General features: G+C 53.7%; 2 protein-coding genes across 6 annotated transcripts in view; one reads left to right on the top strand and one right to left on the bottom strand.

Moving 5' to 3' along the window:
* The window catches only part of LOC113841075 (carboxy-terminal kinesin 2-like), a 130,532-nt gene that overhangs the window by 22,116 nt on the left and 84,009 nt on the right, over nt 1-24,407 (top strand). The window contains exon 10 of one of the 3 annotated variants that reach the window (XM_072029821.1): nt 1,210-3,555. The exons of the other annotated variants lie outside the window; for them this stretch is intronic. Within the exon in view, the coding sequence (XP_071885922.1) occupies nt 1,210-1,338 (129 nt within the window). The 3' untranslated portion in view covers nt 1,339-3,555. Of the gene's footprint in view, nt 1-1,209; nt 3,556-24,407 lie in introns of those variants that run through there. 3 annotated transcript variants of the gene reach the window in all.
* On the bottom strand, nt 4,385-24,170 carry LOC140000080 (carboxy-terminal kinesin 2-like). 3 transcript variants are annotated; one of them, XM_072029813.1, is made up of 15 exons: nt 23,978-24,170; nt 23,827-23,917; nt 23,491-23,737; nt 23,062-23,233; nt 22,350-22,445; nt 21,313-21,441; nt 20,930-21,040; nt 16,796-16,969; nt 7,513-7,686; nt 6,199-6,360; nt 5,979-6,117; nt 5,756-5,895; nt 5,585-5,658; nt 5,402-5,477; nt 4,385-4,636 (listed from the first exon to the last, which is right to left on the bottom strand). In XM_072029813.1, the coding sequence occupies exons 1-15, from the start codon at nt 24,167-24,169 to the stop codon at nt 4,592-4,594; spliced, it is 2,022 nt and encodes a 673-aa protein (XP_071885914.1). In that variant the 5' UTR covers nt 24,170; the 3' UTR covers nt 4,385-4,591. The 3 variants fall into 3 exon arrangements, with proteins under 3 accessions (XP_071885914.1, XP_071885915.1, XP_071885916.1); XM_072029814.1 differs by having other exon boundaries at nt 24,038-24,144; XM_072029815.1 differs by lacking the exons at nt 16,796-16,969; nt 20,930-21,040; nt 21,313-21,441 and adding exons at nt 9,273-9,383; nt 9,633-9,761 and having other exon boundaries at nt 23,978-24,169.

Raw genomic sequence — 24,407 nt, 5'->3', positions numbered from 1 at the left:
ACTTGTTGAGAAGGGATTTGATGATTAAATTGGGCATTCAACTAGTAAATTGTTAGACTGGAATAACAGTGTTATTAATGGAGTGCTCTCAGGCCCTGAGAGCAAACATACATTTATATTCACCTCTGACTGGAAAGACCCTGAAATGGGGGCGGAAGCAACAATATAGGTGGACAATTTTACCCCCAAGGGTTTACTGGGCCACCTATCTATTTGGTTAAGTTCTAAAAAAGATTTTGGAGCAATTACAACCTCCCAAGGAGGTATTAATGTTAACAAATATGTGGATCGTTTTCTATTGTCAGGACAGGAGAAAAGAGTTGTGAAGAAAGCTACTAACAAGCTATTCAACTTTCTGGGAAAGCAGGGCTTGGGAGTATTAAAAAAATAAATAAATTACAATATGGAGAAAGAGAAGTCAGGTATTTAAGGCATCTAATGTCTGAAGGAAAACAGAATAAATGCAGAGAGGATTCAGGGAATTGTTGAAAATTAAGAAAGAACTAAAAAGTTTTAAAAGAAAGATTTTTTTTAAGGAATCAGGAGCCATGAAGTCTGAAGGAAAATCGATACTCCCTGATGGGAGAGAAATGCTGAATAAAGTGATAATGAGGCAAATATTAACTGTTTTACATCAGAAGAGTCATTGGGAGGTGCAAGCAATATGTGATAAGAAAGTATGTCTGTGTAGGAATATACACTTTAGGGAAGCACATATGTAGAGGATGTACCATATGTCAAAAGGTAAATAAAAAGGTCTTCTGTAATCCATCTAGAAGAGGACGGGAGCCAGGGGTTTGACCTTTCCAAAGTATACAGGTAGACTTTACTGAGTTACTTGTTTGTCCTAACTGACCACGTGACTGGATGGGCGTAAAGCTTTACTGCAAGGGTTAAAGCAGGCCTTAGAGATTGAGTGGGATTTTCACAGCCCCTGGCACCCCTCCTCTTCTGGGAAGGTGGAACGAATGAATCAGACATTAAAGAAGCAATTAACTAAACTAGTGTTAGAAACCCAACTTCCTTGGGTAAAATGCTTACTCCTACAGGTTTAAACAGCACCAAAAAAATGATATAGGAATTTTACCATATGAGATGCTGTTCAGATTGCCCTATCTGGGCAGAAGGGATGAGATACCACAATTCAAAACAAGAGAGTTTTCTTAAGAACTGTATTCTGGGGTTGTCCTCTTCTTTGTCATTTCTCAGGACCTGTGGGTTGTTGGCTCAAACCCCACCTTTGGAATTCCCCATTCACCACCATCACCCAGGAAACCGGGTCCTGATTCGGACCTGGAAAGAGTCAGCTCCGGCCTGAATGGGAAGGACAATTACTAACCACTGAAACAGCCTAAGAACTGTGGAAAAAGGTTGGACTCACTATACTCGAGTGAAGGCATCCGTTGACGCTAGTACCTGGGAAGCTGTTCCTACAAAAGACTTGTTGGAAGTTGAAATTGAAAAATCTCATAGTGGACTCTGAGCAAGATAAGAGCTTACAATTGTAAACTAACCTTTTATTTTCACAGGTAACTAACGACTGTGACTTGTGATTGAGAGAAAGAACAGACCTATAGTGAATTGCAGTGCTCCCAAGGGGGGGTTGTTATAGTAGTAGTGTACATCTTACTTTTTGTATCAATAATTATTTGGAAACCTAAGGTTTAAAAATAATGACAGGGAAAAATTGATTACTAATTTTGATTTTAGTGATTCTAGGCCTCAGAGAAGGCCTTGGTCAATTGGCAACTTGCAAAAGGCACGACCAGATAATAGCAAAAACGGGATACCCCATCAAAATATGGGTGACTGTGACAGAGGGTTATGTACCACATTCTGTCACGTTCGATGTTTGTGAGGTGTTAGCTTGTGGAGATTTAAATGCCTAACGACAATTGAGCAGAGAGAACCAATAACTGAGAGAGACCCAACAGCCAGATTGAGAATACTGTATGGAAACAATCCTCTATTGCCATCAGAGAAAGGGAGAAACTCAAGGAGAAAACAGGAGAGAAAACAGGAGGCCCTCTGAAATGTGTCAGTTCAAACAAGGTATGGGGATGTGAATGCCTGGATAGAATGGGTCAAATATACCGTCCAGAGTCTCAACCGTAGCTACTGCTATGCTTGTGCCTCAGGATGACCGATTGCCCAGATAGTGCCCTTCCCATGGGGGTGGACCAAAGACTCCCAAGGGATGCGATATATGATTGCATTGTACCAAGAAAAGACTGCCTGGGGAAATGAGGCCTGTAAGTCTCTCTTTGCTGTTCCTTGCATGATAACAGTATCACGGTTCCCCCTGCATTCTCTACAGCTATAGGTAACCATACAGCTTGCCTCTCACGGCAGGGTGTGAGTGCTACCTGGCATCTGGGAGAATTTGCCTTGTGCTACCAAGGACTTGATGGGAAACTGCTCAAGACTAGAGATCCCCAGGGCAGATCTCTGGTGGTACGGTGGAGGGAAGATCTTACGGTCCACCCTACCATCTAATTGGGAAGGCACTTGCGCACTTGTTCAATTAGCTATACCCTTCACCCTGGCATTTGAAAGAGAAACATCACAAATACCCAGAAGTAAAAGAGGCTTAGGAATATCATTTGATGATAGAGTATATATAGATTCTATTGAGGTACCTAGAGGAGTTCCAGATGAACATAAAGCCAGAAATCAAATTGCTGCAGGGTTTGAGTCACTGTTCTGGTGGGTAACAATCAATAAAAATGTGGATTGGATTAATTATTTCTATTATAATCAGCAGAGATTCATCAATTATACCAAGGATGCGATGAGAGGAATCGATGAACAACTAGATGCCATCAGCAAAATGGCTTGGGAAAACAGGATAGCATTAGATATGATGCTCGCAGAGGAAGGAGGTGTGTTTGTGTGTGTAATACTGAGCAACCATTGTTGCACTCTTATACCCAAAAATAGTGTCCCAGATGGCTCGGTAACAAGAACATTGCAAGGGCTTACCACCCTTGCCAGTGAATTGGCAGAAAAAGTAGGCATATTTACATCCTTGATCGTAGTTGTAGGAGTTTTGACAGCCATTGGTTGCTGCATTATCCCCTGTGTAAGAGGACTAGTACAGTGGTTAACTGAAACCGCACTATTGAAACAAATGACCATGGAGCTACCACCTTACTCAGCTAAGGAGATAATGAGGAGATGGAAAGCAAAGAAAGCAAAGAAGAAGAAGTCTATCAAATTGCACCTTACAGAAAGGTTTTGCAAAAATCAACAGTTTATAAAAAAAGAAAAGGGGGGAATTGTGGGAATAGAAATGTTGTTTTTGCAGAGTTACATTGTTTAGAAGGAGGGAATGTGGTACTGAGATATGCTTACAGTGATAAGAAAGTTTAGCAGGCGACCTTGTAAAATGCAGACAACCAGATTCCTTAGGACAATTAGGTGAAAATCACGGTGTCAAGTCAGGTAAGTGAAGAAACATTACCACTTCAAACAGTAAAAATGTCAAAAGAAATTTGAAATTTAACAGGCCAGCAACTGAAGGCCATGCATTGTTTGTGAAGCATCAGATAGATTGTGAACCTGGATTACCCACTCAGTGGGGAAACAGGGGAGGGTCCTGCCATCAAAAGGTATATAAACTGTGTTTTGGAACTAGTAGAGGCGCTCTCTCCTGCTTGTGGGGCGCCCGCCATGGCAATCGCAAATAAATTACTACTTCACTGAGATCCTCGCCTGAGCCTAAGTTATTGGCTACGGAGTGTTTCTCACATTAGGGGACCAAACGTTAACAAAAACTGTAATAAACTCTTTATTTTTAATTTGTTTTAATAACTTAATACTTTAATAACTCTCTTAAGCTATTTGTCTTTTTATTTTACTCTGGTGAACTATTAGCTCTATGAAAAAATAGTTGTGAGGATGATGATGAACTTCTGGGTTTTGAGCCTGTATCTTCCTGGAGTATTTTACACTTTTATAATTAACTGGCAAAAAAAAGTCCCAAAGCATTAATTTATTGTTATTTGATGAGATTTTTCTCATCAGAATGTGGGACCCTGCAGGCTGTTCATATTTCCCTATAGGTGCCAAGAGGGGTATAGGACAGAAACGTGCTCTGGGGAAGGTTTTCCCTATGGATTTTCCCTATAGAGCTCCCTGCTCTGCCCATCTGGACAAGGCAGATGAAACTGGGGAGAGTTATTGTTATTTTAACCCCATTTTTAACAGATAAATCAGGAGTTTTGGTGGTAGCACTGGAAACTAACACGACGCGGGTGGAAGCACCAATGTTAGGGACAAAAAGGAACATTTTGGGGTCAAAACCGTGTGTTTTGGGGCAGATTGGAATTTCACACATAGGGTTGGTGCAGGCAGGAGGAAGAAAATTGATTGCAGCTGGGAATTGACAGCTTTTTTTTTTCTTTTAATTATTAGAAGAGTTTTTGCTTATTTACATGTTTATTAAGGTCAGGCTAAAAGGAACAGCTGCACACACCCCACGCAGACATCCCACCCCCAGAGGCGACAGCCTACACCCCCTGCACACCCCCCACCACAAACGGGGGGGGGGGAGGGGAATTTGGGGGGGGGAGTCCCGGTGGTCCTGGGGCTACTTCTTGTTGGCGTGGGCCGTGCCCACCATGCACTCGTTCACCTGGGGGGCGAACGAGGGGGGTGAGGGGGGTCCAGACCCACAAATCTGCCCCATAACCCCCCCAAATGCCCCCCCGTATCCTAAAACTGCCCCAAAATGCTCCCAAAAGGCCCCCCACTAACCCAAATCCAACCCATCCCCTTATATCCCAAATCTGCCCTATAATCCCCCAAAACCTCCAAAACTTGCCGAATCACACCCCCATATCCCAAACACACCCCATAACCTCCCCCAAATCCCCCCATGACCTCCCCCAAATCCCCCCCATGTCCAAAATCCAAAACCCATACCCTGTACCCCAAACTCACCGTATAACCCCCAAAACCTGTCCCCCATATCCCATTACTTGCCCTCCTTATCCCATAACCCTATGAAATCACCCCCTGTGCCCCAAATTTGCCCTCTAACACCCCAAACCAACCCCCCCATCCCAAACCTGCCCCTGAACCCATCCCCACGTTCTCCCCCCCGAGCACCCCCAACACATCCTACATCTCCCCCAACCTCTGCCCGCAGATTTCCCACGGCACCCCAAATCACCGTGTCCCAAAGATCCCCAAATCCACCCCAAACGCCCCCCATACCATAATGTTTACCCCCTCCAAAATTCTTCCCCCAAAACCACCCCAAAACCCTCCTCCCCAGGCCCTCCCCGCTCCCTCCCTCCAAAACCATCCCCCAAAACCACCCCAAAACCCTTCCCCACCCCCACCCCAATCCAAACCCTCCCCTAAACCCCCAAAAACCCCATTATTTCCCCCAAACCTTGCTGGCAAAGCGCAGGGAGTTGAGTGACTCGGCCAAGTTCTCCTCCAGCGGCGAGATGTTGACGAACATGAGCCTGGGTGGGGGCGATCCACGGCATAGCGGGGTGTCCGAGCGGGGTGCACCCTACACCCTCGACCCTAAAACCACCCCGTCACCCTAAAAAAAAAAAACCCCGCTCACATTTTGGCGTTGCCCCTCAGCGAGTTTTGCAGCAGGTAGGTCAGCTTGCTGTTGCGGTACGGCACGTGCAGCTCCTACGGGGACAAAAATCGTTATAGGATGGGGAGGAAAGCGACAAAATTTTGGGGTCGTGGCCCCAAAATCGCTCTTTTTTCCCCAAAAAATCAGCACCTTGTTGGAGATGGCCATGATGACCAGCCCCAGCGTGGCCAGGCTGCTGTTGATGGCTTGGGTCTCGCGCAGCCGCTGCCCGCTGGCTTGGCATTTATCCAAGCGCTCGCTGCCCGCCAGGTCCACCAGGCTCAGCACCGCTGGGTTGGGGGAGGATTTCGGGTGAGGAAGAGGAGGTCGGCACCCCCCGGGGAGGAAGAAAACCCCAAAAAGAGGCGCTCACAGCTGCAGCGGAGGGCGCGGGAGGCGTTGGAGCCCTGGATGTGGAGCTGGAAGACGCAGTGGCTGCGGGACGAGCGGTCGTTGAGCGCCGTGCGCGCCACCGAGCGCTTGGAGGCGGCCGTCTGCAGCAGCCCCAGCACCTGGGGGGGGGGGGCAAATTTGGGGTTAAAAAATGGAAAAATACGTCAAACGGACTCCGAGGGGGGGTTTGGGTTTCTTACCTCGTCCTCGGAGGCCACGGGGACGCAGCGCAGGTTGGGGACGTGCAGCTCCTTGCTGGCCGAGCTGACGTGGCGGATCTCCAGCTCGCCCCCCCTGTCCCCCCCCAGCAGGTCCCGCAGCGCCTCGTTGTAGATCTCCAGGAAGCTGGCGCTGAAACTGTACTTTGGGGGGGTCAGGGGGGCGCAAAATCCCCCCAAAAAGGGGCCCCGAGTGCCTAAAGAACCACCAAAAGCCTCCAAACCCTATAAAGAACCCCAAAGAGCCCCCAAAAGAGCAGACCCAAAGTCCCCAAAGCTAAAGAAATTCCCCCCAAAACCCCACCCTAAACCCCCCCAAAAGCCCTGCTCCCCCCAAAAAAGCCCCCAAAAGCCCTAACACCCCCAAAAAGCCCCCCAAAAGCCCCCAAAGCCCTAAACCCCCCAAAAAAAGCCCCCAAAAGCCCTAAACCCCCCCAAAAAGCCCCCCAAATCCCTAACACCCTCCAAAAAAAGCCCCAAAAAAGCCTCCAAAATCCCTAACTCCCCCCCCAAAGAAGCCCCCAAAAGCCCTAAACCCCCCTAAAGAAGGCTCCAAAAGCCCTATATTAGCCTCCAGAAAGCCCTAACCCTCCCAAAAAGCCCCCCAAAAGCCCTAACCACCTCAAAGAAAAGAACCCCAAGAAGCCCTAAACCCCCCAAACACCTTAAACCCCCCAAAGTCCCAAAAGGCTCAAAACCCCCTCAAAAAAGCCCCTAAAAGACCAAATACCCCTAAAAAAAGCTCCCCAAAGCCCTAAATTAGCCCCCAAAAGCCCTAACCTCCCCCCAAAAAGCCCCCCAAAAGACCCCAAAGCCCTAACCCCCCCCAAAAAAGCCCCCAAAAGATCTAAATTAGCCTCCAGAAAGCCCTAATCCCCCTAAAAGCCCCCCAAAAGCCCTAACCTCCCCCCGAAAAGTACCCCAAGAAGCCCTAAACACCCCCCAAACACCTTAAACCCCCAAAAGCCTCAAAACCCCATCCAAAAATGCCCCTAAAAGACCTAATCCCCCCCAGAAAAAGATCTCAAAAGCCGTAATCCCCCAAAAAAGGCCTAACCCCTCAAAAAAGCCTCCCAGAAGCCCTAAGGCCCCCCCAAAAGCGCTAACACACCCAAAGAAGCCCCCAAAAGCCCTAAGCGCCGCCCAAAGAAGCCCCAAAAAGCCTTAAACCCCCCCCAAAGAAGCTCCTGAAAGCCCTAACTCCCCCCCAAAAAGCCCCCAAATCCCCCAAATAGCCCTAAACCCCCTCCCAAAAAGCCCCCAACCCCCCCCAAAACTCGGTGCCTCGGCCCCCACCTGCCACCCTTTGTGCTCCAGCTGGCGGGCGCCCCCGAAGAGGTGCCGCACGGCGCGGGGGATCACCCCCCAACTTGTGGGGTCGGCGCCCCCCGGCCCCTCCATGGTGTAGGTTTTGCCGCTGCCCGTCTGCCCGTAGGCGAAGATGCAGACGGGGTACCCGTCCAGGGCCGACTGGGGGGGGTCGGGGGGGGTTTATAGGGCAAATGGGGGGAAAAAGGGGTCTTTTGGGGGAAAATAAGGGTCATTGGGGGGAGTTCAGGGGTAAACGGGGGCATTTGAGGTGGAAACTAGGGGGAAATGGGGCTCTTATGGGGGGGAAATGGAGGCGAAATGGGGGGAGTTCAGGGGCAAATGGGGGCGTTTGGGGTGGAAACTGGGAGGAATGGGGGCACTTGTGGGGGAAATGGGCGGGAAATAGGGGTCTTTTGGGGGAAAATAGGGGGCAAATGGGGGCACTTGTGGGGGAAATGGGCAGGAAATAGGGGTCTTTTTGGGGAAAACGGGGCAAATGGGGGCATTTGGGGTGGAAATAGGGGGAATGGGGGCACTTGTGGGGAAAATGGGGGGGAAATAGGGGTCTTTGGGGGGAGTTCAGGGGCAAATGGGGGCGTTTGGGGTGGAAACTGGGGGGAAATAGGGCTCTTTGGGGGGGGAAATAGGGTGGAAACTGGGGGGAATGGAGGCACTTGTGGGGGAAATAGGGGTCTTTGGGGGGAAATGGGGGCATTTGGGGTGGAAACTTGGGGGGAATGGGGGTACTTATGGGGGAAACGGGGAGAAACGGGGGAAATAGGGGTCTTTGGTGGGAAATGAGGGGCAAATGGGGGCATTTGGGGTGGAAATAGGGGGGAATGGGGGCACTTGTGGGGAAAATGGGCAAAATAGGGGTCTTTGGGGGGAGTTCAGGGGCAAATGGGGGTGTTTGGGGTGGAAACTAGGGGAATGGGGGCAGAAACACGCATTTATGGGGGAAATGGGAGCACTTAGGGTGGGAAGGGGGAGCTTTGAGGTCAGTTCGGGGAGAAATGGGGAGACTCTGGGGGGAGTTCAGAGGCAAACAGGGGGCTTTGGGGTGAAAACCGGGGGAAATAGGGGCACTTTGGGGTGGAAATTTGGGAGCCTTTGGGGGGCAACAGGCAGAAACGGGGGCATTTATAGGGGAAATGGGGGGGCTTTGGGGTCAGTTCAGGGAGAAACGGGGGCCTTTGGGGGAGCGTGGGAAGGAAATGGGGGCACTTATAGGGGAAATAGGGGGCCTTTGGGGGTGGAAAAGGGGGAAATGGGATAGAAACAGGGGCCTTGGGGGGGAAATGGGGACTTTTTGGGGGAAACAGGGGCACTTTGGGAGCAGTTCAGGGGCAAATGGAGGCATTTTGGGGGGAAACGGGAGCCTTTGGGGTCACTTGTGTCAAACGGGGGCGCTTTGGGGGGAAATAGGACATTTATGGGGGAAATAGAGGAAGACGGGGGAGTTTGGGGGGGGAATGGGCAGAAACTGGGACCTTGGTGGGGAAAGAGGGGAATTTATGGGGGAAACGGGGGCAGTTTGGGGGGAAATGGGGAAAAAGGGGCTTTGGGGGACAGTTTGGGGGGGGGTTGGGGGGGTAAACGGGGGGATTTATGGGGGAAAAAAGGTAGAAATGGGGACCCTGGGGAGCACTTGGGGGGGTTTGGGTGGCGATGGAGGCGCTTTGGGGTGAAACACGGGGGAAACGGGCAATTTTGGGGAAAAGGGGGGGTCCTTTATGGGGGGGCACCTGCACGAGCAGCGCGATCTCCTCGAAGACGTCCTCCTGCGAGGCGCCGGGCGGGAAGACGCGGTCGAAGCTGAAGTCGTAGCGCACCTCGCCCCGCCGCCCCGTATGGGACTGGGGGGGGAAATTAGGGTCGGGGGGGGAAATAGGGTCGGGGGGGACGTGTCAGGATTTGGGGGGGTCACCACGAGCCCTATTCCCAGCCTGATGTGCAATACGGGGAGATATCGGGCTTATAGGGCCTCCTGCCCCCGTTATAGGGCCGCCCGCTTGTAGGGCCGTGGAGGATTTGGGAGCGGGAGCAGCAGGGGGTGCCCCCCCCAGCCCTGATTTGGGGTCGGGGCACCCCAAATTGGCGCTCACCCCCTCGGTCCTGCAGAGCACCAGCGTCTTGTTGTCCTCGGGGGGGAAGTGGAGGTGCTCCAGCCCCTTCTGCACCTCCTGCTCGGCCGCCAGCAGCGGGCGCACGCGGCAGAAGACACGGATGTTCCCCTGGGGAGGGGGAAAAAAAAAAGGGAAAAAAAGGTATTTTGTAGAATATCGAGGACTTGAAGAGGACTGGCCCTAAAACGGAGCCTTGGGGGATCCCAATGGTGACCTGACGTGGCCCCAATTGCCACAGCCCTGAGCCCTGCCCGACTGCCACTTGTCAGACAGATTATTTTTCTGTATTTTTCTGTATTTAAGTATGGATATATAAGAAAAACTTTCAGAGTTAAATATTTATATTCTTATATACTCTTACAATTTTGAACAAAAAAACAGAAACGAACCATGACCATTCTGTTGTTTATAGATTTGGGGCAAAACCTAAAAGAAACTATGTATTTTTTTAATTTTGAGCAAGAAAAACTAAGCATTTAATATATTTTTTTTTAATTTCAGGGAAAATTAAGTGTTTTTTTTTTAACTGAGCAAAAAAATGATTTGTTTTTGTATTTTTAAAAATTTGGGGCAAAAACATATGTATTTGTTAAACTCTGAGCAAAAAAGCTCAAAAAATGAAATGAGTTATTCTATTTTAAATTTTGAGAAATAAAAGAAGTGTTCTTTTGACTTTTTAAAATTTCAGTAAAAATCAAAAAAAGAAAGATGATTTTTTATTTGAGCAAACTAAAAAAAGGTTTTGTTTTTCAATTTCGAGAAAAAAGAATAAATGATACTTTTTAACTTTGAGGAAAAAACAGAAAGGAATGTTATTTTAAAAAAAAAGTTTGAGCAAAAAAAAACTTTTTTTTAAATTTTGACATAAACAAAAAATGAACGATTATTATTATTTATTATCAATTATTATCATTATTATTTTCATGTTGGGGCAAAAAATCCCCCGAAACGAATCCTGGTTTTTAAATTATTATTGATATTTTCAGTGTCAGCCCCCCTGGTGCACCTTGAGCTCCTGCAGCTGGTTGTGCAGGCGGCGCCGCTCCATCTCCAGCGCGTGCAAATGCTCCTCCTGCGCCCCCGCCAGCGCCCGCAGCTCCGACACCTCCGCCTCGCGCCGCGACAGCGCCCCCGACACCTCCCGCAGCTCCGCCTGGGGGGGAAAGGCCCGACCCCGTTGGCCAAGAGGCGCCCAACGCCGTCGGCCAAGACAGGAGCGCCAAGAATTGGATGTAAAAATTCAAAACTTTAGGGAAAAAACGCACAGAACTTGGGTACCCCGTCCGCGAAGAGCTTGTAGAAAAAGCACCAAGAATTTGGGGAAATAACCTATAAAACCTTTGGGAAGAGCCCCCCAAAAAACATGGGGAAAAACCATCCAGAATACAGGGGGAGGGGAAACCCACCAAGATTTGGTTGGGAAACACACAGAATTGGTGGAAACTCCCCCAAAGTTTGCGGGAAAAGCCAAGCAGAATTCGGGGAAGAGCCCCCAAAATCTGGAGGAAATGCCCCAATATCAGGAAGGGTTGGGGGGGAAGACCCCAATAATCAGGGGAGCCTAAGATAATAATTTAGGGGGGTACGGGGAATAATTTGGGAGAAGACAACAACTGGGGAAAAATCCGGCAAAACACCCCGAAATCGGGTAAAAAGCCCCCCGAAGCATCTCCAGCTGCGCTCCTCGCAGCCCATTTTGGGGCAGAATCCCGCGTTTTGCTGGTTTTGCCCTGTGGGGGGGGGGGGGGGGAAATCAGCCTCGTACCCACCTGGGCGGCCCCCAGCTGCTCCTCCCGGTCCCGCGCCGCCTCCCGGAGCTCCTCCAGCTGCCGGTGCCGCTCCTGGAGCTCAGCCGCCAGCCGCTGCCGCTCGGCCGCCTGCGCCTCCGCCTCCCGCTGCCACCGGGACCGCTCCTCCTGGGACTGCTGCAGCTCCGTGCGCAGAGAGCTGGGAGGCACCAGGGGGGTGCCGTTACCGGAGGGGGGGGTCTCCAGTACCGGACAGGGGTCCCCGGGTACCGGAGGGGGAAGGGGAGGGGGCTTCCGTACCCAGAGGGGGGTTCCCGGTACCGGAGGGGGAAGGAAGAGGGTCACTGGTTACCGGAGGGGGGTCTCTGGGTACCAGAGGGGTCAGGGGAGGGGTCCCCGGTTACCGGGAGGGTGCAAACCGGTAGCGGGAGGGGGGGGTGTTACCGGGGCTCTCACCTCACTTGTCCCTCCAGCTCCTCCTCCCGGGCCCGGCTGTGCTGCAGCTGCTCCCGGAGCTGCCGGTTGTCATCCTCCAGGCCCCTTATCTTCTCCCGCAGCTCCGCCAGCTGCCCCCTCGGGTCCCCCGCCGCCCGCCGCCGCAGCCCCGGTACCGGAGGCGGCGCTGCCGATCCCGAAGCCGCCCCCGGGGCCTTTTTCCCGGCCTGGGGGGGGCACGGGGGGGTCACCGCGACCGAACGGTGGAACCGGGACCCCCCCGGTACAACCGGGACCCCCCCGGTGCCGCCCTACCTGGGCCTGGTGCCGTCGGGACGCTGATAGCCCGCAACGGGGCGCGGCTGCTGGGAGCCCAGCCCGCTCGGGGCCCGGAGCGGCGCCGTTTCTACGGGAGAACGGGAGGGTGAGACCGGAACCGGCACCGGGAACGGGAGCGGGGCCCAACCTGTTCGGGAGCCTCCGGCTCAGGCTCAGGCGCGGCCGCCGCGCGCTTGGCGTGGGCCTTGCGCCCCGATGACCCGGAGGTCGGCCGGAAGTGACGCAGCCGCCGCCGTGGCCGGTACCGGGCGGGCGCCGCCGCCGCCGCCGGGCCCCGCCGCCATTGCGGCGCGCACACTCAAACCGCGCCCGCCCCGCGCTCCCATTGGGCGGCGCCTCCGCCAATCGCCGCGCACCGCCCCGGGGCGCCGGCCAATAGGGAGGCGCGCGGGGGGTCACGTGGCCGCGCAGCCGCGGCCGAGCCCGCCGGGAGGAGGGGGGAGGCAACAAAAAATGGGAGCCCCCCCAAAATGGGAGCCGCCCCCCTTTAAAATGGACCCCCCCAAAAAATCGGAGCCCTTCCAAAAAGTGCGGCGACCACCCCCCAAAAAAATTGGACCCCCCCCAAAAAAATTGGACCCCCCCAAAGAAATTGGACCCCCCACAGAAAGAAATCGGACCCCCCCAAAGAAGTTGCCCCCCCCCCAAAAAAATTGGACCCCCCCAATAAAAAATTGGACATCCCCCCAAAAGTATCTTACCTCTCCCCCAAAAAATTGGACCTCCCCCAAAGAAATTGGACACCCCCAAAAAGAAATTGGACCCCCCCCAAAGAAGTTAGACCCCCCCCCCCAAAAAAATTGGACCCCCCCTAAAAAATTGGACCCCCCAAATAAAATTTGGACCCCCCCCCAATTGGTAGTGCTTCCCCCAAACTGCGTGACCCCCCCTCCCCAAACTCTATCCCCCCCTCCCGGTTTAGGACTCGCCCCCCTTACCCTACCCCAAATGCCCCCCCCCCCACCTGGAAGCCCCCCAATCTGCCCACCCCAATACCCTACCTGCCCCCCCCCCCATTCCAGGACCCCCCAAAACGCCCCCCCCATACCAAAATCGAGCGTAAACACGACAATTAAGTGTTAGTGGTATAATAACAGCACGGGGCCTGTCCCCAGCCCCGGCAGCACGGTGGGCAGGGGGGGAGCGCTGCCCCCCCGGGTGCAGCCCGGGGCTGGGGGCTGCGAGAAGGGGCCAGGGCTGCTTTGAGCCATCGCGGGGGGAAACAAAATGTCAGCAAGAAACAGTCTTAAAAATTAAATGCAAACTTAAAATTTAACTTAAAACTTAAAACTTAAAATTAATGCAAACTGACGGGTGGTCCTCGACAGTCTTTTTGGCACCCAACGCTGGGGCTTGAACCCACGACCCTGAGATTAAGAGTCTCATGCTCTACCGACGGAGCTAGCCAGCCAAATGCCTCAACATTTTTATTTTACCTGTACAAAGCCCAAAAAGACTGTTGTGGTTTAACCTGGACGGCAGCTAAACACCACGCAGCCGTTCGCTCACCCTCCCCCTCCCTCTCTGCGAAGGGGGAGAGAAATGGAAAGTGAAGCCCGTGAGTTGACATAAAGACAGTTTAATAAGACAGGAAAATAATAATTATAACAATAATTATAATAGCAATAATAACAAAAATAATAATAACAAAAATAATAACAACAATAACAATAACAATAACAATAATAATAATACAATGATGACAATAGTACTACCACGAATAGTATGTACAAACAAGTGATGCACAATGCAATTGCTCACCACTCGCTGACCGATGCCCAGCCTCACCCCGAGCAGTCTGGCCCCCTCCCCCAGCTAGCCACCCCTATCTATTGTTTAGCATGACCCCAGATGGGATGGAATACCCCTTTGGGCTACTTTGGGTCACCTGCCCTGGCTCTGTCCCTTCACAGCTCTTGCCCGTTGGCAGGACAGAGCAAGAAGCGGAGACGTCCTTGGCTTGGTGTAAGCACTGCTCTGCAACAATTCAGACATCGGGGGGTTATCAGCACTCTGCTCATGCTAAGCCAACACACAGCATTCCACCAGCTCCTAGGAAGAAAATTAATTCTGTTCTAACTGAAACCAGGACAACCCCATATCCCATAAACCCCCCAAAATCATCCCCGTATCCCAGATCTGCCCTTTATCCCCACTAAATCCCCCAACTCACACCCCCATATCCCAAACCCACCCCCTAATCCCCCCAAATCACGCCCCATATCCCAAACCTGCCTTATAACCCCCCCCAAACCCCCATAAATCACACCCCCTATATTCCAAACCAATCTCATAACCCCAAAATCACCCTCCATCATATCCCAAATCTGTCCCCCGTATCCCAAACCTGCCCTATAACCCCCAACCCCCCCCACCCCCCCATCCCAAATCCACCCCATAACCCCCAAAAACCTGCCCCATAAACCTCCAAACCTGCCCCCCGTATGCCATAGCCCCCCCAAATCACCCCCAGTATCCCAAATCTGCCCTTTATCCCCATTAAAATCCCCAACTCACGTCCCATGTATTTGGGATACCCTGTATCCCAAACTCACCATATAACCCCCAAAACCTGCACCCCATATCCCATAACCCTACCAAATCACCCCCTGTGCCCCAAATTTGCCCTATAATGCCCCAAACCAACCCCCCACATCCCAAACTCACCCCAAACCTGCCCACCTGTGCCCCCTGAACCCATCCCCACGTTCCCCCCCCCGAGCACCCCCAACACATCCTACATCTCCCCCAACCTCTGCCCGCAGATTTCCCACGCCACCCCAAATCACCACATCCCAAAGATCCCCAAATCCACCCCAAACTCCCCCCATACCATAATATTCACCCCCCCCAAATTCTTCCCCCAAAACCACCCCAAACCCTCCTCCCCAACCTCAACCCTCCTCCCCAAGCCCTCCCCATTCCCTCCCTCCAAAACCATCCCCGAAAACCCCCCCAAAACCCTTCCCCATCCCCACCCTGATCCAAACCCTCCCCCAACCCCCCCAAAACCCCATTATTTCCCCCAAACCTTGCTGGCAAAGCGCAGGGAGCTGAGCGACTCGGCCAAGTTCTCCTCCAGCGGCGAGATGTTGACGAACATGAGCCTGGGTGGGGGCGATCCACGGCATAGCGGGGTGTCTGAGCGGGGTGCACCCTACACCCTTGACCCTAAAACCACCCCGTCACCCTAAAAAAAAAAAACCCCGCTCACATTTTGGCGTTGCCCCTCAGCGAGTTTTGCAGCAGGTAGGTCAGCTTGCTGTTGTGGTATGGCACGTGCGGCTCCTACGGGGACAAATCCCGTTATAGAATGGGGAGGAAAGCGACAACATTTTGGGGTCGTGGCCCCAAAATCGCTCTTTTTTCCCCCCAAAATCAGCACCTTGTTGGAGATGGCCATGATGAGCAGCCCCAGCGTGGCCAGGCTGCTGTTGATGGCTTGGGTCTCGCGCAGCCGCTGCCCGCTGGCTTGGCATTTATCCTGACGTGGCGGATCTCCAGCTCGCCCCCCCTGTCCCCCCCCAGCAGGTCCCACAGCGCCTCGTTGTAGATCTCCAGAAAGCTGGCGCTGAAACTGTACTTTGGGGGGGTCAGGGGGGCGCAAAATCCCCCCAAAAAGGGGCCCCGAGTGCCTAAAGAACCACCAAAAGCCTTCAAACCCTATAAAGAACCCCAAAGAGCCCCCAAAAGAGCAGACCCAAAGTCCCCAAAGCTAAAGAAATTCCCCCCAAAACCCACCCTAAACCCCCCCAAAAGCCCTACTTCCCCTCAAAAAGCCCCCCAAAGCCATAACACCCCAAAAAAGCCCCCCAAAAAGCCCCCCAAATCCCTAACACCCTCCAAAAAGCCCCAAAAAAGCCTCCAGAAAGCCCTAACCCCCCCCAAAAGCCCCCCAAAAGCCCTAACCCCCCCCAAAATAAAAACAAGAAGCCCTAAACCCCCCAAACACCTTAAACCCCCAAACGTCCCAGAAGGCTCAAAACCCCCTCAAAAAAACCCCTAAAAGACCAAATACCCCTAAAAAAAGCTCCCCAAAGCCCTAAATTAGCCCCCAAAAGCCCTAATCCCCCCAAAAAAAAGCCCCCCAAAAGACCCCAAAGCCCTAACCCCCCAAAAAAAGCCCCCAAAATATCTAAATTAGCCTCCAGAAAGCCCTAATCCCCCTAAAAGCCCCCCAAAAGCCCTAACCCCCACTGAAAATTACCCCAAGAAGACCTAAACATCCCCCAAACACCTTAAACCCCCAAAAGGCTCAAAACCCCATCCAAAAATGCCCCTAAAACACCTAATCCCCCCATAAAAAAGCTCTCAAAAGCCGTAATCCCCCAAAAAAGCCCTAACCCCCCCCAAAAAGCCTCCCCCAAAACCCCCCAAAAAGCCCTAACCGCCCACAAAAAAGTCCCCCAGAAGCCCTAAGGCACCCCCAAAAGCGCTAACATACCCAAAGAAGCCTCCAAAAGCCCTAAACGCCCCCCAAAGAAGCCCTAAAAGCTCTAAACGCCCCCCAAAGAAGCTCCTGAAAGTCCTAACTCCCCCCCCAAAAGCCCCAAAAGCCCCCCAAAAGCCCTAAACCCCCCCAAAAAAGCCCCCAACCCCCCCCAAAACTCGGTGCCTCACCTGCCACCCTTTGTGCTCCAGCTGGCGGGCGCCCCCGAAGAGGTGCCGCACGGCGCGGGGGATCACCCCCCAACTTGTGGGGTCGGCGCCCCCCGGCCCCTCCATGGTGTAGGTTTTGCCGCTGCCCGTCTGCCCGTAGGCGAAGATGCAGACGGGGTACCCGTCCAGGGCCGACTGGGGGAGGGACGGGGGGGTTTATAGGGCAAATGGGGGGAAAAAGGGGTCTTTTGGGGGAAAATAGGGGTCTTTGGGGGGAGTTCAGAGGTAAACAGGGGTGAAATAGGGGTCTTTGGGGGGAAATGGTGGGGAAATAGGGGTCTGTGGGGGGAGTTCAGGGGCAAATGGGGGCATTTAGGGTGGAAACTGGGGGGAACTGGGGCAAAATAGGAATCTTTGGGGGGAAATGGGGGGGAAATAGGGGTCTTTGGAGGGAGTTCAGGGGCAAATGGGGTCTTGTGGGGGGGGGGAAACTGGGGGGAAATAGGGATCTTTGGGAGGGAAATAGGGTGGAAACTGGGGGAAATGGGGGCACTTATGGGGTAAACGGGGGCAAAATAGGGATCTTTGCGGGGAAATGGGGGCATTTGGGGTGGAAACTTGGGGGGAATGGGGGCACTTATGGGGGAAACGGGGAGAAACAGGGGGGAAATAGGGGTCTTTGGGGTGATAGGGGGGGGGCAAACGTGGGCATTTGGGGTGAACGAGGGCATTGCTACTCTACCTGGATCCCTACAAGTCCATGGGTCTGGATGGGATTCATCCCCGGGTGCTGAAGGAGCTGGCGCACGTCATCGCGGAACCTCTCTCAATTATTTTTCAACGATCCTGGGAATCTGGAGAGGTCCCGGTAGACTGGAAGCTGGCAAATGTTGTGCCGATTTTCAAGAAGGGTCAGAAAGAAGACCCTAGCAATTACAGGCCTGTCAGTCTCACGTCAGTGCCTGGTAAAATCATGGAGAAGATGGTTCTCGAATTTACTGAGGCGCACCTGGGGGACAAAGCAGTCATTGGTCCCAGCCAGCATGGGTTTGTGAAGGGTAGGTCCTGCCTAACTAACCTGATTTCCTTTTATGATAAGATCACCCGTATGGTGGACCAAGGGAAACCAGCTGATGTGATTTTTTTGGACTTCAGCAAGGCTTTTGACACGGTTTCCCATAGGATCCTACTGGACAAAATGTCCAGCATACAGCTAAATAAAAACATCATACGATGGGTGAGCAATTGGCTAACGGGCAGGGCCCAAAGGGTTATGGTGAATGGGGCTGCGTCAGGCTGGCGGGCGGTCACCAGTGGGGTCCCTCAAGGCTCCATTTTAGGACCGGTACTTTTCAATATTTTTATAAACGATCTGGATGTAGGAATAGAAGGCATTTTGAGCAAGTATGCTGATGACACCAAACTTGGAGGAGTTGTGGACTTGAATGAGGGTGGAAAGGCCTTGCAGAGGGATCTGGATAGGTTGGAGAGCTGGGCGATCGCCAACTGCATGAAGTTCAATAAGAGCAAGTGCCGGGTCCTGCACCTGGGACGGGGAAACCCTGGCTGCACGTACAGACTGGGCGATGAGACGCTGGAGAGCAGCCTAGAAGAGAGGGATCTGGGGGTCGTGGTAGACAGCAAGTTGAATATGAGCCGGCAGTGTGCCCTGGCAGCCAGGAGGGCCAACCGTGTCCTGGGGTGCATCAAGCACGGCATCGCTAGCAGGTCGAGGGAGGTGATTGTCCCGCTCTACTCTGCGCTGGTGCGGCCTCACCTCGAGTACTGTGTGCAGTTCTGGGCACCACAGTATAAAAAGGACATGAAACTGTTGGAGAGTGTCCAGAGGAGGGCTACGAAGATGGTGAAAGGCCTGGAGGGGAAGACGTACGAGGAACGGCTGAGGGCACTGGGCCTGTTCAGCCTGGAGAAGAGGAGGCTGAGGGGAGACCTCATCGCAGTCTACAACTTCCTCGTAAGGGGGTGTCGAGAGGCAGGAGACCTTTTCTCCATTAACACCAGCGACAGGACCCGCGGGAACGGGGTTAAGCTGAGGCAGGGGAAATTTAGGCTTGACATCAGGAGGGTGTTCTTCACAGAGAGGGTGGTTGCACACTGGAACAGGCTCCCCAGGGAAGTGGTCACTGCACCGAGCCTGTCTGAATTTAAGAAGAGATTGGACTGTGAACTTAGTCACATGGTCTGAACTTTTGGGTAGACCTGTGCGGTGTCAAGAGTTGGACTTGATGATCCTTAAGGGTCCCTTCCAACTCTGGATATTCTATGATTCTATGATTCTATGATTTGGGGGGGGTAATGGGGCACTTTGGGTGCCTTTGGGGTGGAAACTGGGCCAAACAGGGGCACTTTTGAGGAGAATGGAAAGAAACAGGAGCATTTCTGGGGGAAATGGGGGAAATAGGGGTTTTGGGGGCAAAATAGGGGTCTTTGGCTGAGGTCAACTGCATGAAGTTCAACAAGGCCAAGTGCCGGGTCCTGCACCTGGGGCGCAATAACCCCAAGCAGAGCTACAGGCTGGGAGATGAGTGGTTGGAGAGCTGCCAGGCAGAGAAGGACCTGGGAGTGATGGTGGACAGTCGGCTGAATATGAGCCAGCAGTGTGCTCAGGTGGCCAAGAAGGCCAACGGCATCCTGGCTTGTATCAGAAACACTGTGACCAGCAGGGCTAGGGAGGTGATCGTCCCCCTGGGCTCGGCTCTGGTGAGGCCGCACCTCGAGTACTGTGTTCAGTTTTGGGCCCCTCGCTACAAGAAGGACATCGAGGTGCTTGAGCGGGTCCAGTGAAGGGCGATGAAGCTGGTGAGGGGCCTGGAGAACAAGTCCTACGAGGAGTGGCTGAGGGAGCTGGGCTTGTTCAGCCTGGAGAAGAGGAGGCTCAGGGGCGACCTTATCACTCTCTACAGATACCTCAAAGGAGGCTGTAGCGAGGTGGCGGATGGCCTGTTCTCCCACGTGCCTGGTGACAGGACGAGGGGGAATGGGCTAAAGTTGCGCCAGGGGAGTTTTAGGTTAGATGTTAGGAAGAACTTCTTTACTGAAAGGGTTGTTAGACACTAGAACAGGCTGCCCAGGGAGGTGGTGGAGTCACCATCCCTGGAAGTCTTTAAAAGACGTTTAGATGTAGAGCTTAGGGATATGGTTTAGTGGGGACTGTTAGCGTTAGGTCAGAGGTTGGACTCGATGATCTTGAGGTCTCTTCCAACCTAGAAATTCTGTAATTCTGTGATTCTGTGATTTGGGGTGGAACCTGGGAGGAAATAGGGCTCCTTGGGGGTGGGAAATAGGGTGGAAACTGGGGGGAATGGGGGCACTTGTGGGGAAAATGGGAGGGAAATAGGGGTCTTTGGGGGGAAATGAGGGGGAAATGGGGGCATTTGGGGTGGAAACTGGGGCATTTATGGGGGAAACGGGGGGAAATAGGGGGTCTTTGGGGGGAGTTCAGGGGCAAATGGGGGCATTTGGGGTGAACGAGGGTATTTGCGGGGAGAATGGGGGCAAACAGGGGCACTTATGGGGGGAATGGGCAGATACAGGGGCATTTCTGGGGGAAATGGGGGGGCTTTGGGGTCAGTTCAGGGGCATCTGGGGGGAAACTGGCAGAAAGAAGCAGTTATGGGGGAAATGGGAGCACTTAGGGGGGGAAGAGGGGGCATTGAGGTCAGTTGAGGGAGAAATGGGGGGACTTTGGGGGGAGTTCAGGGGCAAACAGGGGGCTTTGGGGTGGAAACCGGGGGAAATAGGGGCACTTTGGGGTGGAAACTGGGGGGCCTTTGGGGTCACTTGGGTCAAACGGGGGCGCTTTGTGGGGAAATGGGACATGTCTGGGGGAAATAAAGGAAGACAGGGGGGTCTGAGGGGGGGGAAATGGGTGGTAACTGGGACCTTGGTGGAGAAAGAGGGGGATTTATGGGGGAAACGGGGGCAATTTGGGGGGAAATGGGGAAAAAGGGCCCTTGGGGGACAGTTTGGGGAGGGTTGGGGGGGTAAACGGGGGTTCTATGGGGGAAAAAAGGTAGAAATGGGGACCCTGGGGAGCACTTGGGGGGGTTTGGTTGGTGATGGAGGCACTTTGGGGTGAAACACGGGGGAAACGGGCAATTTTAGGGAAAAGGGGGTTCCTTTATGGGGGGGCACCTGCACGAGCAGCGCGATCTCCTCGAAGACGTCCTCCTGCGAGGCGCCGGGCGGGAAGACGCGGTCGAAGCTGAAGTCGTAGCGCCCCTCGCCCCGCCGCCCCGTATGGGACTGGGGTGGGAAATTAGGGTCGGGGGGGGAAATAGGGTCAGGGGGGGACGTGTCAGGATTTGAGGGGGTCACCACGAGCCCTATTCCCAGCCCAATGTGCAATAAGGGGAGATATCGGGCTTATAGGGCTGCCTGCCCCAGTTATAGGGACGCCCGCCGCCGTTATAGGGCCGCCCGCTTATAGGGCCGTGGAGGATTTGGGAGCGGGAGCAGCAGGGGATGCCCCCCCCCAGCCCTGATTTGGGGTCGGGGCACCCCAAATTTGCGCTCACCCCCTCGGTCCTGCAGAGCACCAGCGTCTTGTTGTCCTCCGGGGGGAAGTGGAGGTGCTCCAGCCCCTTCTGCGCCTCCTGCTCGGCCGCCAGCAGCGGGCGCACACAGCAGAAGACGCGGATGTTCCCCTGGGGAGGGGGAAAAAAAAAGGGAAAAAAAGGTATTTTGTAGAATATCGAAGACTTGAAGAGGACTGGCCCTAAAACGGAGCTTTGGGGGATCCCAATGGTGACCTGACGTGGCCCCAATTGCCACAGCCCTGAGCCCTGCCCGACTGCCACTTGTCAGACAGATTCTGTATTTTTCTGTAAAGTATGGATATATAAGAAAAACTTGCAGAGTTAAATATTTATATTCTTATATACTCTTAAAATTTTGAACAAAAAACCAGAAACGAACCATGACCATTCTGTTGTTTATAGATTTGGGGCAAAACCTAAAAGAAACTATGTATTTTTTTAATTTTGAGCAAGAAAAACTAAGCATTTTATATATTTTTTTTTAATTTGAGGGAAAATCAAGTGTTTTTTTTTTTTTTTTAACTGAGCAAAAAAATGATTTGTTTTTGTATTTTTAAAAATTTGGGGCAAAAACATATGTATTTGTTAAACTCTGAGCAAAAAAGCTCAAAAAATGAAATGAGTTATTCGATTTTAAATTTTGAGAAATAAAAGAAGTGTTCTTTTGACTTTTTAAAATTTCAGTAAAAATCAAAAAAAGAGAGATGATTTTTTATTTCAATTTTGAGCAAACTAAAAAAAGGTTTTGTTTTTCAATTTTGAGAAAAAAGAATAAATGATATTTTTTAACTTTGAGGAAAAAACAGGAATGTTATTTTAAGAAAAGTTTGAGCAAAAAAAAAAAACATTTTTTTTTTAATTTTGACAAAAACAAAACATGAAATACTAATGTTATTATTATTACTATTATTTATTATTTTTATTATTTTTTACATCTTGGGGTGAAAAATCCCCCGAAGTGAATCCTGGTTTTTAAATTATTATTGATATTTTCAGTGTCAGCCCCCCCGGTGCACCTTGAGCTCCTGCAGCTGGTTGTGCAGGCGGCGTCGCTCCATCTCCAGCGCGTGCAAATGCTCCTCCTGCGCCCCCGCCAGCGCCCGCAGCTCCGCCTGGGGGGGAAAGGCCCGACCCCGTTGGCCAAGAGGCGCCCAACGCCGTCGGCCAAGACGGGGGCGCCCAGAATTGGATGTAAAAATTCAAAACTTTAGGGAAAAAACGCACAGAACTTGGGTACCCCGTCCGCGAAGAGCTTGTAGAAAAAGCACCAAGAATTTGGGGAAATAACCTATAAAACCTTTGGGAAGAGCCCCCCAAAAAACATGGGGAAAAACCATCCAGAATACAGGGGGAGGGGAAACCCACCAAGATTTGGTTGGGAAACACACAGAATTGGTGGAAACTCCCCCAAAGTTTGCGGGAAAAGCCAAGCAGAATTCGGGGAAGAGCCCCCAAAATCTGGAGGAAATGCCCCAATATCAGGAAGGGTTGGGGGGGAAGACCCCAATAATCAGGGGAGCCTAAGATAATAATTTAGGGGGGTACGGGGAATAATTTGGGAGAAGACAACAACTGGGGAAAAATCCGGCAAAACACCCCGAAATCGGGTAAAAAGCCCCCCGAAGCATCTCCAGCTGCGCTCCTCGCAGCCCATTTTGGGGCAGAATCCCGCGTTTTGCTGGTTTTGCCCTGTGGGGGGGGGGGGGGGGAAATCAGCCTCGTACCCACCTGGGCGGCCCCCAGCTGCTCCTCCCGGTCCCGCGCCGCCTCCCGGAGCTCCTCCAGCTGCCGGTGCCGCTCCTGGAGCTCAGCCGCCAGCCGCTGCCGCTCGGCCGCCTGCGCCTCCCGCTGCCACCGGGACCGCTCCTCCTGGGACTGCTGCAGCTCCGTGCGCAGAGAGCTGGGAGGCACCAGGGGGGTGCCGTTACCGGAGGGGGGGGTCTCCAGTACCGGACAGGGGTCCCCGGGTACCGGAGGGGGAAGGGGAGGGGTCTTCCGTACCCAGAGGGGGGTTCCCGGTACCGGAGGGGGAAGGAAGAGGGTCACTGGTTACCGGAGGGGGGTCTCTGGGTACCAGAGGGGTCAGGGGAGGGGTCCCCGGTTACCGGGAGGGTGCAAACCGGTAGCGGGGGGGGGGGGTGTTACCGGGGCTCTCACCTCACTTGTCCCTCCAGCTCCTCCTCCCGGGCCCGGCTGTGCTGCAGCTGCTCCCGGAGCTGCCGGTTGTCATCCTCCAGGCCCCTTATCTTCTCCCGCAGCTCCGCCAGCTGCCCCCTCGGGTCCCCCGCCGCCCGCCGCCGCACCCCCGGTACCGGAGGCGGCGCTGCCGATCCCGAAGCCGCCCCCGGGGCCTTTTTCCCGGCCTGGGGGGCTGCGGCGACGGTCATGGCCTTGCGGAGAAGCCCTGGGGGGGGGCACGGGGGGGTCACCGCGACCGAACGGTGGAACCGGGACCCCCCCGGTACAACCGGGACCCCCCCGGTGCCGCCCTACCTGGGCCTGGTGCCGTCGGGACGCTGATAGCCCGCAACGGGGCGCGGCTGCTGGGAGCCCAGCCCGCTCGGGGCCCGGAGCGGCGCCGTTTCTACGGGAGAACGGGAGGGTGAGACCGGAACCGGCACCGGGAACGGGAGCGGGGCCCAACCTGTTCGGGAGCCTCCGGCTCAGGCGCGGCCGCCGCGCGCTTGGCGTGGGCCTTGCGCACCGGTAACCGGGAGGCGGCCGGAAGTGACGCAGCCGCCGCCGTGGCCGGTACCGGGCGGGCGCCGCCGCCGCCGCCGGGCCTCGCCGCCATTGCGGCGCTCACACTCAAACCGCGCCCGCCCCGCGCTCCCATTGGGCGCCGCCTCCGCCAATCGCCGCGCGCCGCCCCGGGGCGCCGGCCAATAGGGAGGCGCGCGGGGGGTCACGTGGCCGCGCCCGCCGGGTAACGGCCGGCAGGGAGGGAGGGGGGAGGCGGGGCTTTAGAAGTAGAGGGCGGGGCTTCGGCGGTGGGGGCGGGGTTTGGGGGCGGGGTTTAGGGTATGGGGTCGGCTCCGCGGCGGCAGTGGCGGCGGGAGGGGGGGCGTGCGGGA

This window comes from Anas platyrhynchos, chromosome 31 (assembly GCF_047663525.1).
Source record: "Anas platyrhynchos isolate ZD024472 breed Pekin duck chromosome 31, IASCAAS_PekinDuck_T2T, whole genome shotgun sequence".
Lineage (NCBI taxonomy): Eukaryota > Metazoa > Chordata > Aves > Anseriformes > Anatidae > Anas > Anas platyrhynchos.
Note: the sequence above shows the minus strand (reverse complement) of the source record. Positions and strands in the feature narration are given on the sequence as shown.